Source organism: Apodemus sylvaticus, chromosome 6 (assembly GCF_947179515.1).
Source record: "Apodemus sylvaticus chromosome 6, mApoSyl1.1, whole genome shotgun sequence".
NCBI lineage: Eukaryota > Metazoa > Chordata > Mammalia > Rodentia > Muridae > Apodemus > Apodemus sylvaticus.
The window spans coordinates 31,945,629-31,959,736 of NC_067477.1; the positions used below are offsets into that span (position 1 = coordinate 31,945,629).

General features: G+C 40.2%; 1 protein-coding gene across 1 annotated transcript in view; it reads left to right on the forward strand.

Moving 5' to 3' along the window:
* Cep128 (centrosomal protein 128) overlaps positions 1–14,108 on the forward strand; it is a 376,076-nt gene that overhangs the window by 289,431 nt on the left and 72,537 nt on the right. Inside the window, exon 21 of the mRNA XM_052186712.1 lies at positions 9,708–9,757. Within this exon, the coding sequence (XP_052042672.1) occupies positions 9,708–9,757 (50 nt within the window). The remainder of the gene's footprint in view (positions 1–9,707; positions 9,758–14,108) is intronic.

Consider the following 14,108-nt stretch of genomic DNA (forward strand, 5'->3'; position numbering starts at 1 on the left):
TGAAAGTAGTGATGTTCTCCTTTCATTTATTTTTTTGCATTCACCCATAACCTAGAAAACACCATGGATCTCCCTTGTAGCTGCATCAAAAACCAGAGTCAATAAAACAAACAAACAAGCAAGAATGTTTTGTAGGCTCTATAAAATAAGAGACGATCAAAGAAATTAAATTTGCATAGACTCCAAATTATGTAGCTCCTAGAATGTAGAGTTAGAACAATACAAGCTAGGAAAAAACTGCCCTCTAATCTAAGGAATTTCCAACTTTGCACTTTGTAGACAGTTGAGAGTAGTATCCGTGTGAATAGAGACCACTTTACGCCATCCTTTGGGCAGAAGATGCTTAACCTTGAGGTAGGGTTTGCAATTAGTCATGGCGTTCTCTCCACTTTTTGTTAATCAAGGGTCTTTTAAAGCAAAAGATAGCGCTCTGACCAATCCGGACAGTGATTTATTTTTTTTATTTTTTTTTAAATATTTTTATTTTCTATATTCTTTGTTTACATTCCAAATGATTTCCCCTTTCCCGGAGCCCCCCTCCCCATATGTCCCATAAACCTTCTTCTCTCCATCCATTCTCCAATCACCTCCCTCCTTTTTCTCTGTCCTTATATTCCCCTCCAATGCTAGATCAATCCTTTCCAGGATTAGGACCCTCTCCATACTTCTTCCTGTTCTTTCCAATACTTTTAGCATGAAAGGATGCTGGATTTTGTCAAATGCTTTTTCTGCATCTAATGAGATGATCATATGTTTTTTTTTCTTTGAGTTTGTTTATGTAGTGGATAGCATTGATGGATTTCCTTATATTGAACCATCCCTACATCCCTGGGATGAAGCCTACTTGATCATGGTGGATGATCGTTTTGATGTGTTCTTGGATTCGGTTGGCAAGAATTTTATTAAGTATTTTTGCATCAATATTCATAAGAGAAATTGGCCTGAAGTTCTCTTTCTTTGTTGGATATTTGTGTGGTTTTGGTATCAGCGTAATTGTGGCTTCATAGAACGAGTTGGGTAGAGTTCCTTCTGTTTCTATTTTGTGGAATAGTTTGAAGAGTATTGGTGTTAGGTCTTCTATGAAGGTCTGATAGAACTCTGCACTGAAGCCATATGGCCCTGTGCTTTTTTTGGTTGGGAGACTTTCTATGACCCTTTTTATTTCTTCAGGTGTTATGGGACTGTTTAGTTGATCTATTTGATCCTGATTTAGTTTTGGTTTCGGATGTCTGTCTAGGAAACTTTCCATTTCCTCCAGATTCTCCAGTTGTGTTGAGTATAGACTTTTGTAGTAGGATCAAAGAATTTTTGAATTTCCTCAGTTTCTGTTGTTATATCTCCCTTTTCATTTCTAAGTTTGTTAATCTGTATACTGTCTCTGTGTCCTTTGGTTAGTCTGGCTAAGGGTTTATCTATCTTGTTGGTTTTCTCAAAGAACCAGCTCCTGGTTTTGTTGATTCTTTGTATGGTTCTTTGTTTCTATTTGATTGATTTCAGCCCTGAGTTTGATGATTTCCTGCCTTCTACTCCTCCTGGGTGAAATAGCTTCTTTTTGTTCCAGGGCTTTCACGTGTGTCATTAAGCTGGTAGTGTAAGCTCTCTCCATTTTCTTTTTGGAGGAACTCAGGGCTATGAGTTTCCCTCTTAGCACTGCTTTCATTGTGTCCCATAGATTTGGGTATGTTGTGGCTTCATTTTCATTATGTTCTAAAAAGTCTTTAATTTCTTTCTTTATTTCTTCCTTGACCAAGGTATCATTGAGTAGAATATTGTTCAATTTCCACGTATATGTGGGTTTTCTGTTGTTTTTGTTGCTATTGAAGACCACTTTTACTCCATAGTGATCTGATAGGAGGCATGGGATTATTTCTGTCTTCTTATATTTGTTGAGGTCTGTCTTGTGACCAATTATATGGTCGATTTTGGAGAAGGTACCATGACGTGCTGAGAAAAAGGTATATTCTTTTGCTTTAGGATAGAATGTTCTACATATATCTGTTAAATCTAATTGTTCCAAAGCTTCAATTAGTTTCATTGTGTCCCTGTTGAGTTTCTTTTTTCCTGATTGGTCCATTGAGGAAAGTGCAGTGTTGAAGTCACCCACAATTTTTGTGATAGGTGCAATGTGTGCTTTGAGCTTTAATAAAGTTTCTTTTATGAATGAGGGTGCCCTTGCATTTGGAGCATAGATGTTCAGGACTGAGAGTTCTTCTTGTTGTATTTTTCCTTTGACCAGCAAGAAGTGTCCCTCAGAGTCTCTTTTGATGACTTTGGGTTAAAAGTCAATTTTATCTGATATTAGAATGGCTACTCCAACTTGTTTCCTGAGACCATTTGCTTGTAAAATTGTCTTCCAGCCTTTTACTCTAAGGTAATGTTTGTCTTTGACCCTGAGGTGTGTTTCCTGTATGCAGCAAAATGTAGGGTCCTGTTTATGTATCCAGTCGGTTAGTCTATGTCTTTTTATTGGGGCATTGAGTCCATTGATGTTAAGAGATATTAAGGAATAGTGATTGTTACTTCCTGTTATTTTTGACGTTATTTTTTAAATTTGATTGGTTAACTTCTTTTGGGTTTGATGAAAGTTTACTATCTTGCTTTTTCCAGGGTAAAGTTTCCCTCCTTGTATTGGTGTTTTCCTCCTATTATCCTTTGTAGGGTTGGGTTTGTGGATAGATATTGGGTAAACTTGGTTTTGTCATGGAATATTTTAGTTTCTCCATCTATGATGATTGAGAGTTTTGCTGGGTATAGTAGTTTGGGCTGGCATTTGTGTTCTCTTAGAGTCTGCATGATATCTACCCAGGATCTTCTAGCCTTCATAGTCTCAGGTGAAAAGTCTGCTGTGATTCTGATAGGTCTTCGTTTATATGTTATTTGGCCTTTTTCTTTTACTGCCTTTAATATTCTTTCTTTGTTTAGTACATTTGGTGTTTTGATTATTATGTGACGGGAGGTATTTCTGTTCTGGTCCTCAGTCTGTTTGGAGTTCTGTAGGCTTCTTGTATATTCACGGGCATCTCTCTCTTTAGGTTAGGGAAGTTTTCTTCCATAATTTTATTGAAAATATTTGCTGGCCCTTTAAGTTGTAAATCTTCACTCTCATCTATGCCTATAATCCTTAGGTTTGGTCTTCTCATTGTGTCCTAGATTTCCTGGATGTTTTGGGTTACAAGCTTTTTGCATTTTGCATTTTTTTTAACATGGTTTCTATGGTATCTTCAGCATCTGAGATTCTTTCTTCTATCTCTTGTATTCTGTTGTTGATATTTGCATCTATGTCCCCTGATTTCCTCCCAAGGTTTTCTATCTCCAAAGTTGTCTCCCTTTGAGTTTTCTTAGTTGTTTCTACTTCTGATTTTAGATCCTGGATGGTTTTGCTTAGCTCCTTCACTTGCTTGTTTGTGTGTTCCTGTAATTCTTTAAGAGAGTTTTGTGTTTCCTCTTTCATGACCTCAGCCTGTTGACCAAAGTTCTCCTGTATTTCTTTGTTTTTTGCATTTCCTCCTTTTTGCTTTTGTATTCTCTTGAATTTCTTTCAATGATTTTTGTTTTCCCTTGCAAGGGCTTCTAACTTTTGATCCATTTTCTCCTGAATTTCTTCATGTGTTCCTGTACCAGCATCATGACCAGTGATTTTAAATCTAAATCTTGTTTTACTGGTGTGATGGGGTATTCAGGACATGCTGTTAAGGAGAATTGGGTTCAGATGTTGCCATATTGTCTTGATTTCTGTTAGTGATGTTCCTGCGTTTGCCTTTTGCCATCTAGTTCTCACTGGTGTTAGTTGGTCTTGTCAATGCTGGACTCACCAGTGCAAGCTGCCTCTTCCCAGGTGGCCTCTGGTGCACAGCTTACCTCCTGCACTGCCTGGAGCCAGGGTGCTGTGGCCCAGGCTGTTCAGATCCCGAAGCAGACACCTGAAGGCTCTTGCCGGGTCCTGCTGTATTCACCATAGCACACTGACTCCTCCCAGTCAGCCTCCTGGAAGCCCCTCTTGCCTCTTGCAGGACCTGGAGATGTGGCGTTGCAGCCCAGGCTGTTCTGGATCCGGAACCCAAGAGATCTGAGGGCTCCCGCCAGAGGCCTCAGGACTGGAACCTAAGCTGTGTGCCACTGGAGCAAGCTGTGAGCTCCCAGTCTGCCTCTGAGTGCACACCAGGTCTCCCGTACTTCATGGAGACAAGTCCTATGGCCCAGGCTGTTCAGATCCCGAAGCAGACACCTGAAGGCTCCTGCCGGGGCCTGCTGGATTCACCAGAGCACACTGACTCCTCCCAGCTGGCCTCCCGGAAGCCCCTCTTGCGTCTTGCAGGACCTGGAGATGTGGCGTTGCCACCCAGGCTGTTCTGGATCCGGAAGCGGAGAGCGTGATTTATTTTTTAGTGAACACTTCCTTACATCTTTTTCTCTTTATAGCAATGACAGAAATTTATTTGTTGGCTCCACCAGAACTTTCATTCTGTCATTTAGTTTTCCTCAGCCCAAGAGCTAGGAAGGGGCATGTTGGAAATTGCTACGAAGCTCTTGTGTCCTTTTTCTGTACTGTTGAAGTTTTGGGAATGTTTTCCCAGAAATGAATTAGGTTTAAATGGAAACATGAGTATATATGTTTGTGTGTCGTACCACATAGCCAAGACAGGCAGTGGCCCGTAAAACTGTTGAAGCATCATGTACTGGGCCAGTTCATGCCCATCTGTGGACTAGCATGTTGTTTCAGTGTCTCTCAGACCACAATGATGATGCTCCCCCCCCCCTTTTTTTTTAATTTTAAAACTGTGTTCTCTGTGCTAAGGTCTGATGAGGAAACTCTGAGCTCCTCGTGGCATGTTCACTGATAGCCAGTTGGTGGCAGTAGATATGACAGTTTTAATAATGTAGCTTTCTGTCCTAGGTGGAGTCTGAAGACAACATGATTAGTGGCCTCTTGTTTTGTTTGTTTAAAATTACAGCTGTTACTTTTTACACATTTTATTGATTTCACAAGGGATACTTAGGGCAAAAGTTTTTAAAAAGTAACATGTTTAATTTTTATTATGTATCTGGTACTATTTTAAGTGTTTTGTATCTGTATTTATCTCTTGGTCCCTACTGGGGATTCTGTCCTGTAGACACCAAGATCTGTGGCAGCAAGTACCTCTAGGTAATTAACGGAGTAATGTGTCCATAAACATCTCATATACTTTAAATCATACTTAGATAACTTAAAATAGCCAATACAATATAAATGACACATTAATAGTAGTTATCTCTTTAGAGCACATTGACAAAGGGAGAATAAATTTGTAAATGGTTATTGCATACATAAGTTTAAAAGAGTATTTTAAAGCTATTGTTGGATTAATCCATGTATATGGTACCCAGAGAGTCAGCAATATTAATTTAAAGCCAAATATACTTGACTATATTTACCTTATTACCTTGACTAGTATAATGAAATAGGAAAAATATTTGCTGGCCTGTGTCATGTTTGAGCTAGAAAATTATTTAGTGATCATTCAAAAAAAAATCTCAAACTTTTCCTTATTGTTTTGTTTTGTAAGATAGTCCTTTTGTTGTATGCTAATATTCTAAATGTCTGGTTTCTCAACTGTTTGAGCATTTGCTTTCCTTCAGTCACGTGTAAGGCAACCTGGAGTGGAGAGCCACCACTGTAGATGCCTAGGTACGGGTGAACTTCTCCCAGATTGTTGAACGTCAGTGAAGTTTTCTTTCAGTTTGTGGAAGAGACACTGTACAAGCATGTGTGGTTAAAGAGGGAATAACAGAACATTTCAGTGCAAGTCTTGAAATGTAGAGGAAGGTAGTCATTGTTTCTCGAAAACCAAGGTCCAGTGTGGAAGTTGTGGACCCAGTCTGTGCTCGGAATGTCTTGGAGCTTATATCTGTAAGATGTAAGGAGATTGGTGTATATCAGGCGTTCTTAAATTTCTGTCATTTAAAGGACTCAGTTCCACCATGACACCATGGGAGGTCTGTCTCAATACAGGAAAAAAATTTATTTGATGACCATTATGGCCCTCACTTTGGCTTTCCCTAAAGCAGCTTCCTTTCAGCCCTTTAAATTATTTATTAGCAGTACATACTAGATAATGTGCATTTCACATATAAATAGAATTCTGCTTCTTTATAGAGAATGAAAATTTGGGCTTGTATTATTTCTGCTCCTTCTTCTATCCTTACAGTATCAATAATTACATTAGCTTGATATCAGGGAAAAGAAATAAAAAGAAAAAAATGACCATTTTCTTGTGTATGTAGCTAATGTCTTGATTATCAGGAATACACCTGTAGCAGGTGAAATCTGTCATTTATGGTCCCTTGTGAGATGCCATGTGCTACTTTGATATCATTATACCATGATTACTGTACACAAAGAATGATACACAGACTAAATTTTGAATATTGGACTTTGGAGAATTTCTATTCCCCACTGTTCTTAGGAAAGGACAGGGCTCAGAGGAACAGGGAGAAAGGGCTCTTTCTGACTAACCGGGTGCAGCTAAAAGCTTCTGGCTACACTCTAATGTTCTTCTGCCCAAACTGTTGCTGTAGATGCTGTTGTGTCTCAAGGGCCTTCCTGCCCAGTATCAGCTGCCCTGAGGTAGGATGGGAATGAGACATTTTATAGTAAATGGCTAATGAGAAAACAGTTATTTCTAAGCTTGATCTCCAACATTTTAAAGAGGAGTCAAATTCCTAGTAGGTGTGTTGGGGATGCTTGGCTAGATATCATTTACCTTTTAAAAACAAGCACATTACCTGCTTTTATGAAGCTAGAAATGAGGTGACTAAGTTAAGACAGTGTCTAGTTTCATTAAATACCAAGGCATGGGTCACAAAGATTGCAAAGGAAGTGGTACAGTACTGTTGCATTGTGTGACCCCAACGGTGCTTCAGAACAGAAACGGAACCAAAGAAACCAGAGGCTTCGGTTCCCATCTGTGATTCCCTGCTTTTTTTCTAGGAAATATTCCTCGTCCAAACACTACACATCATAATGAGCTGGCATAAGTTAATTTAAAAACTGGTGCCAGTCTTTGGGAGGCGCCCAGGCTGCTATACTTCTCACTCGAGTCTTTTCGTTGAGTGCTGTCCATAGACGCTGCTCAGTCACAGCAGCCTCTGTGGCAGATGACTATAATAAAATAATAAAGCAGAGTTTGAGGTGCCAGCCGAGCAAGGGCACTTTCTGAGAACAAATGAGGTTAGTCACTATGACGATGGGCACTAGTCACACCAATGGGGACAGCATGTGTCCGTCAGCTCGCTGGCAGTCTTAATGTATTCTCCTAGCTGCCCTCTGAGAAGCAGCAGGTTGCTTCTCAGCTGTGGTCAGTAGCTAGGCTTCACCAATGCAGGCTCACAGTCCCACTCTTCATCCCCAACAGAGGTATCTGAATACTGTAATTTGGAGGTTTTAAGTTAAATTCAAAGTTAGAGAGGCAGTTCTGAGACAAATGGGCAAGTCCAGACTTTGTTATCAGAAGATTCCTAAGGCAAGTAGGAGTGCAAATGTGTGCACTTAAAAAACTAACTAACAGAAGAGTCTAATTATGTACGGCATGGTGCAAGTGAGTGCACATTGTGCACATTGTGCTAGTTAGATTATAAGATAGGCGAGCAAGGCTGTAGCGCCTTTACCACTACCTAGGTTAGGTATGGTTTCATGTATTTATTGTGAGCACAAACAACAAAATTACTGATCTTGGCAAGGGATATTAGTCACAGTCAGTGGGAACAGTATTGTGTTCCTTGACCTCTTTGGCAGTCTTATACCATATTCTCTTAGATTCATTCCTAAGTTGTTTCTATACCTTGTTGCTAAGTAACCTGAAATGCCAATGAAAACTCTTCTCCAAAATATACCTGGAAACAGTACTGTGTTGCTTTCTTGTGGATTCACTTGATTATAGGAGGCTTTGGCAGGAGAGTCTTGCTTCTCAGCCATGACCCCTAGCTAGGCATTAACAAAACTGGTTCATAGCCCCATTCTTAAGTTCTGAGTTGGAGTGGTACTGAGCTGAGCTGAGCCGTCTGCATGCTCTCACAGTCTGGGACATCTGCAGCCACCTTCAGATCGGCTGCACAGCTCTGCTTCTGGGCATTTACTGGGTCCCTGCTGGAGAGAGCCGTCTGGGTGGGAGGAGGAGGAAGCACCCTGGGCCATGTCTCTTATGATTCACAGATTGTCTAGGGCTTGTCCATATGGTAAGGGCAGTTCCATAAAGAAGCACAAGGGTGTGAAAGCCAGGGATTTTATGTGGAATCGGGTCACAACACTAGCCTGGATGCAGCAAGAAGATCCCAGGGCCACTGAGTAAAGTGGAAGGAGGCAGAGAGCGGAGGACAGCTGGCAAGCCAGTTCACCCAAGTTTGTTTCTCTATCTTGTTGCTAAGAAACCTGAAATGTCAATGAAAATCTGCCCCAAACTGCACTGGGCTGCTTTATCATTGATTCTCATGATTAGGGGAGGCTTTGGGAGTCAAAGTCAGTTCTTTTAAAGAATACTGAACAGAAACAGCCTACGACTCCCCAGTACAACACTGCATCTTATGAGAATGTCCTTTTCCCCTCTGTAGCTCTCTTAATGTACAGTCTCAAAGGGCCATTACCATCCATTATCACTGACAGTGATACCTCCTACTGTTTCAGATCAACACCTGCTGGGTATCACACACACACACACACACACACACACACACACACACACTTTACTCTGTCCCCTTTATGTTGCTTCCTCGTGCTGCTCTCTAGTTTAGCACTTGCTGAAATGGTTGTGTCTGCATCTGTGAGATGGATGTTGGATCTCTTCCAGTTGTGCTTTACTTTCATGTAGCGCCAGCTACGGAAGGTAAACCAGTCACAGTGTAATGCCAATACTAATTCTAACATGTACTGCTAAATGTGGTCCATGCCAATCAAACCCATGTTCTGGCTCAGCCCAGCCTTCTTTAGGTTTGGGAAATCTAATAAGATTGTAGCACAGTGCTGTAGCTGGAGGCAGAGAGCTCTGCTAGCCAAATATAGTTTTCTTTTATTACAAGTACATAAATTAAGGCACTGAAAAATTGTGGCTGTATGCATCCAAGAAGATGCATCTCTCTTCAGTTGTGTATTTTCCTTTCTAGCCATTCATTTCTCTAAGACCATGCCAAGTTGTTGGTCAGACATACCTGTAATAATAATAATAATAATAATAATAATAATAATAATATGGCTTTACAATCGATGTGGTATTCTGCTTCCATTAATAACACTCATCCCTGCAGGGTGATTTATTTAGTTTGGTTCCAAATATTGACTTTCATGGTGGAACTAGGTTTGAGAGCTCACCTTTTGAGAAAATGGCTTGTTCTTAAATTTTTCCTTAAGGACTTTTGTGTTGCATGGTGGTTATATAGACCTTGGATAAAATGTTTTAGATATTGTATAGTCATAGGATAAAATGCTTCAAATATGGTTATGCTCTTTGGTTTTTAACTGAATTTGTATGATTCTTTCACGTCACATAAAGCTCAGGATTTCTGGGCCTTTACATCTGGCTTGGGGTTGTCCGGATCAAGGGTACTCACACAGCTCCTCTGCTGGGGGTAGAGGGTACTCTTTCTGCACTTTCTCACACCTTAATAAGCATTTGATTTAAGAAGAAGAAAACCATTTGTTTTACATTGCATTTTCATGAATGCTTATTTTCTCATTATAGGTCTTCTAGAAGAGACTCAAAGGAAAGATGAAGAAGTAGAAACTCTCCAGGTAAAGTCAGTTCTCAGATAGGACAAGTATCATTGTGATAAAAGTATTTGCTTTTCTGATCTGTTGTCTGTTCTTATTCCCATATTCCTACTGCTCCAGCACATGCGGTGACAAATAATGACAGGGCAGCATTAAAATTGAAGTCTGAGTTTGCTTCCCCAGTCTTTGAGATCAGAGCCCTTACCATTATGAGGAGGCAGACATCTCAACCCTTAGGCTATACTTGAAAACCTTGTGTGCCTTGGTACAATACAGGGGGAACCCAGACATTTAAAGATGGACACAGCATGGTCTCAAAAGGCAGAGCTGCCAGATGAGAAAGACTTTACAGAATGTGTATTTTTAAGTGAACATCAAACTAATTCTTACTCAATTTATACCACCTACCAGTGGTTAACCAGGAGTGCTAACTTACCCATGGAAGGCAGGATTTACCTTTAGACCTTCAACTTACTATGGGCATGTGCACAGTGTTTGAAAGGAAAATATGTTAGAAAGGTTCTGTTAGAATTCTGACAATTCCATGGTCTGAGCAGTTGCAGTTCAGTCAGCATCAAAAAAGAAGTTCCTCCATGATTTTCCATAGGGCTAACTTACAAATGGATAACTCACCTGTCTGTCTTCACTAAGAGCAGATATGATCACTCCCACCCACAAAAAAGAAACAGTTTCCTTAACTCATGCTGAAGATTCAGCGCTGTCAATGCTTTGAGCATTTGTAGATCTTTGTAGGTCTTGAGTAGTAAAGCTAGACTGGAGGATAAAATGTTGAGCTGGCATGCGTGTTTTAGGGATGACTGTGTATGCTTCTGGTAACTGAAAAATGGCTCAGGTTGACTACAGCAAACAAGGGCAATAATTTTTATCTGGATGTTCTTCATTTACTGATGTATCCATGAAGAGAAAATGGTGTAACTGAACTGAAAATGCTTGGTTAGCATAGCATAGCGTAGCATAGCAAAGCATTGCTATAACTTTTTATGGTACTTATATCTGCTTCTATACACTTAGAGAGGGAACTGACGCCTCAGAATGACGAGTTCAGAGCACATTGTAGAAAGTCTTAACTGTTAAAGAATAGAGGGGAAACCCATAAAAGATGATTGTATATCCCTGAGTTTCTGTCATCCAGTATAAGTACCATAGGTGAGAATTCAGAGAGGGCCACTGAAGTAAGTCAAGTTCTTAACCCAGTAATTCTGTGGTAAGAAATGCTTCCCAAAAACTATTGGCTGTAAAGAGTGGAAGTCAAGAGCTTGTGCTCTGCCTCCGAGTAATTGGGTAACATCAGCAACTCAAGTAACTTAGCTGTGCCAATCTTATCTGTGATACCAAGTCATAGATCTCTCTATTTAGTTTGGAGACAAGTAGCCCAGAAGAGAGAAGTATTTAATAGCAACTTACTATCATCTTTTACTTATGTATCATAACCAGTCTGCATTTAACATTATTTTCCTAAGGGCTGGTATACTTTCTATGTTCTTAAATCTAATAGGTATCTATAAAGACTCATTAAACAAACATTGAATGAATGATAATATATTAGTATATAATGCTTCTGGGTACTAGGTAGTTAGATAAAGCTATGTATGAATTATGTTGGGGGGGGGGCATGGATTGAAAGTTGGTAGGTTGGGCCTGCAGAGATGATGACCTGAGTATCTTTCTAAGCCAGTGCTTAAGTGCTCATTTAGAGTTATCCAGGGTTGCTTAGGGAAATGTTTAGGTGCTGGGAAGGCTATAATAGAAGGGCACACTTCCAGGTTTTGGGGACTGCACATAGTCCATTATGATAGAATTTGTATCTTGACTGTATATGACTTTAAAGTTGAAAATAACTAGGGCAGGGTTAAGATTGAATGCAAGAAGACCACTCCAGTTAGGATTTGTGAGAATCTTCCTAAGAAATGGTGGTACTTTGTATTAGGTGACAGCAGCCTGTCTGAGAAAGGGTAGAGTCATCCTACTATATGTTAAGATTTTTACTTATATGTAAAGAAGGAAGGGAACAAGGAAGGAAGGAAAAAGGAAGAAGGAAGGGAATAATAATCTGTTCCTGTCAAGGTTCTACACATTGAGCAGATGAACACTACCCATTCGCCTCCTCAAGGCCCACCCACTGAAAAAACTACACTCCCTCTGTCATTTCCATTTGCGAGCGTTAACAAGGACACACAGTTTCCTTCCATACCCCTCTTTCTTCCCCTCTTCCTCCCTTCACTTCTGTTCCTTCCTATTCCTATTCTCCCTCCATTCTCTGTTGACTGTACTAGGTGAGGGTCGGTACAGACACACCTTTGGCAAGTGTGTGAAGAGGTAGCAGGAAAGGTTGAACGAGCAGGAGGAAAATGCTGTCACAGACAGCTGGATGGTAACAATGCTGGTCATAATTACCCAAATTCTGTACTGGAGTATAATGTAATGTAATACAAGTCTTTAGATTTTCAAAGCTATTCCCTGAAGGATATTAACTAATAATGGCATTCTACCTTTTAGGTGACCCATTATAGCATTCAGTTTGTTTTAGTTGACGTTTAAAAATAGTTTTGAATCTTCTGTGTGAAGAATTAGATGATGATGATTGCGTTTACAACTATTTTAGAGTTGGATGGGTAGGTATTGGCTTTTGGTTTTCCCTCTTCCATCGCATGCTGGCAAATAATTTACAATGAATAACATTTTCTACACCCTTTATGCTGGCTACTTAGGAGCAGTCTGTGGCAGCATAGAGTATTAAGAGAAAAAAATAGAATAAGGAATGAATTCATAGTTTTTTATTTTTTAACTAGCCTGACAAATATTAATCTAGAGAGTTTTATAATAGAGAATAGTAATTTAGAGTTGACAGTCACATTGCTAGAGATAACTGGGCAAGAAAAACCACCATAAATGTGATCAACACACAGAAATAAATGCCCTGGCAGAAGCTAACAAGATAGTATATTAATATCTCAACAGGCCAGGAGATAGCTGGTCCTACCGCTAAACAACCGTGGCAGGGACGGGGCTTCTGACAGACCCCCTCGGTCATTTCCAGGGTTCTGCCATCAGTTCTGTCCGCCAGCCTGCCGAGGACCCAAAGCTTCTGCTCTTTTCAGTGCACAAATGAAGGGGTGGGCAGCTGCTCAGTGTCCCTTCAAAACTGTTTTCAAAAGGATGCAATGGTGAAGTGGGTTCTATCCTCTCAGACAGATGAATTGGAGCAATTCATGCCCCAGAAATACTCATTTTCTTGGGAGCTATGAAGTATAATTTTAGAATCCTCAGTCTGAAAAACTGACAAATTTGGATTAACTGTTTAAGGTTATATTAAGCTGGAAGACCACGTGATAGCCTATCTGTTCCTAGGGATGACTCTTGAGAGTTACAGTGGAACTTCAACAACCCAGAAACTAGAATGCATCACGACTCACATCTGCATACATAGTCTTCCCAGGATGCATCCTGTAGAATTCAGGCAAATGACTCTGTGTCTGTTTGTTCTAAGACATTGGAATAGGGGCTGGTATCCTAAACAATGCATCAGCCAAACTAAGCACACATGATTATGGGGGTGGAGGGGGTACCCCCTTTGCCATTTTGTAGGCAAGACAATTAATAGCTCATTAAAATCACTCTTTTCTCAAGAGGTGAAGAGACTTACCCAGCTTCACATTCCATCTGAGGTCTCAGCAGAGATGAATATTAGCAGCATGTCTTGGGGTGAAGCAGGGTCTCAGCTCATTAGATTTGCACACTTCAATTTACTACATCAGGAGGTCTCTAGAGAGCAAGGAAGCAAGATCAGTAAAGTGGATTCCACCTGATATTCTAGTGATCATTAAATTTTATCACCCTCTTTTACCTGAAAGTGGCAACTTAATTTTAATTTCAATTTATGACAGAATAAAACTTGAAAATAGAATACCCCAAGAGAAGTCTTCTATCTTCTAAAATATAGAGTCTTTTGGACTAGGCTGTTTTCTTTTGAGACTAAAAGAAATATAAAAGTGAGCTGGGCTTTGTTTATTTACCAGTGTGAAAGCACAGGTCCACAGGACTCAGCAGTTTTCCAGGTCCATCCAAAATGAAGACCTAAAACAGAGGCACTATTTGAAAACTTTTACGAAGCATGAGACAAAGCACAGTCTTTAAAAGCCTCAATTTCACTCTGTAACAGAAAGTTACTAAAATATTTTCAATGGGTATCTTTTTCAGACTTTATAAATTGCCCTCTCAAGAGCCATTTCTGCATCTTTATGTACTGCCTCCCCTGCAGCCGACTTCTCGGAGGCAGCACACATTCCTAGATGGCGCGCTCAGAGTCCACTGTGGGTGCCAGGGGCACGGTTGTGCATTTACACAGCAGCCT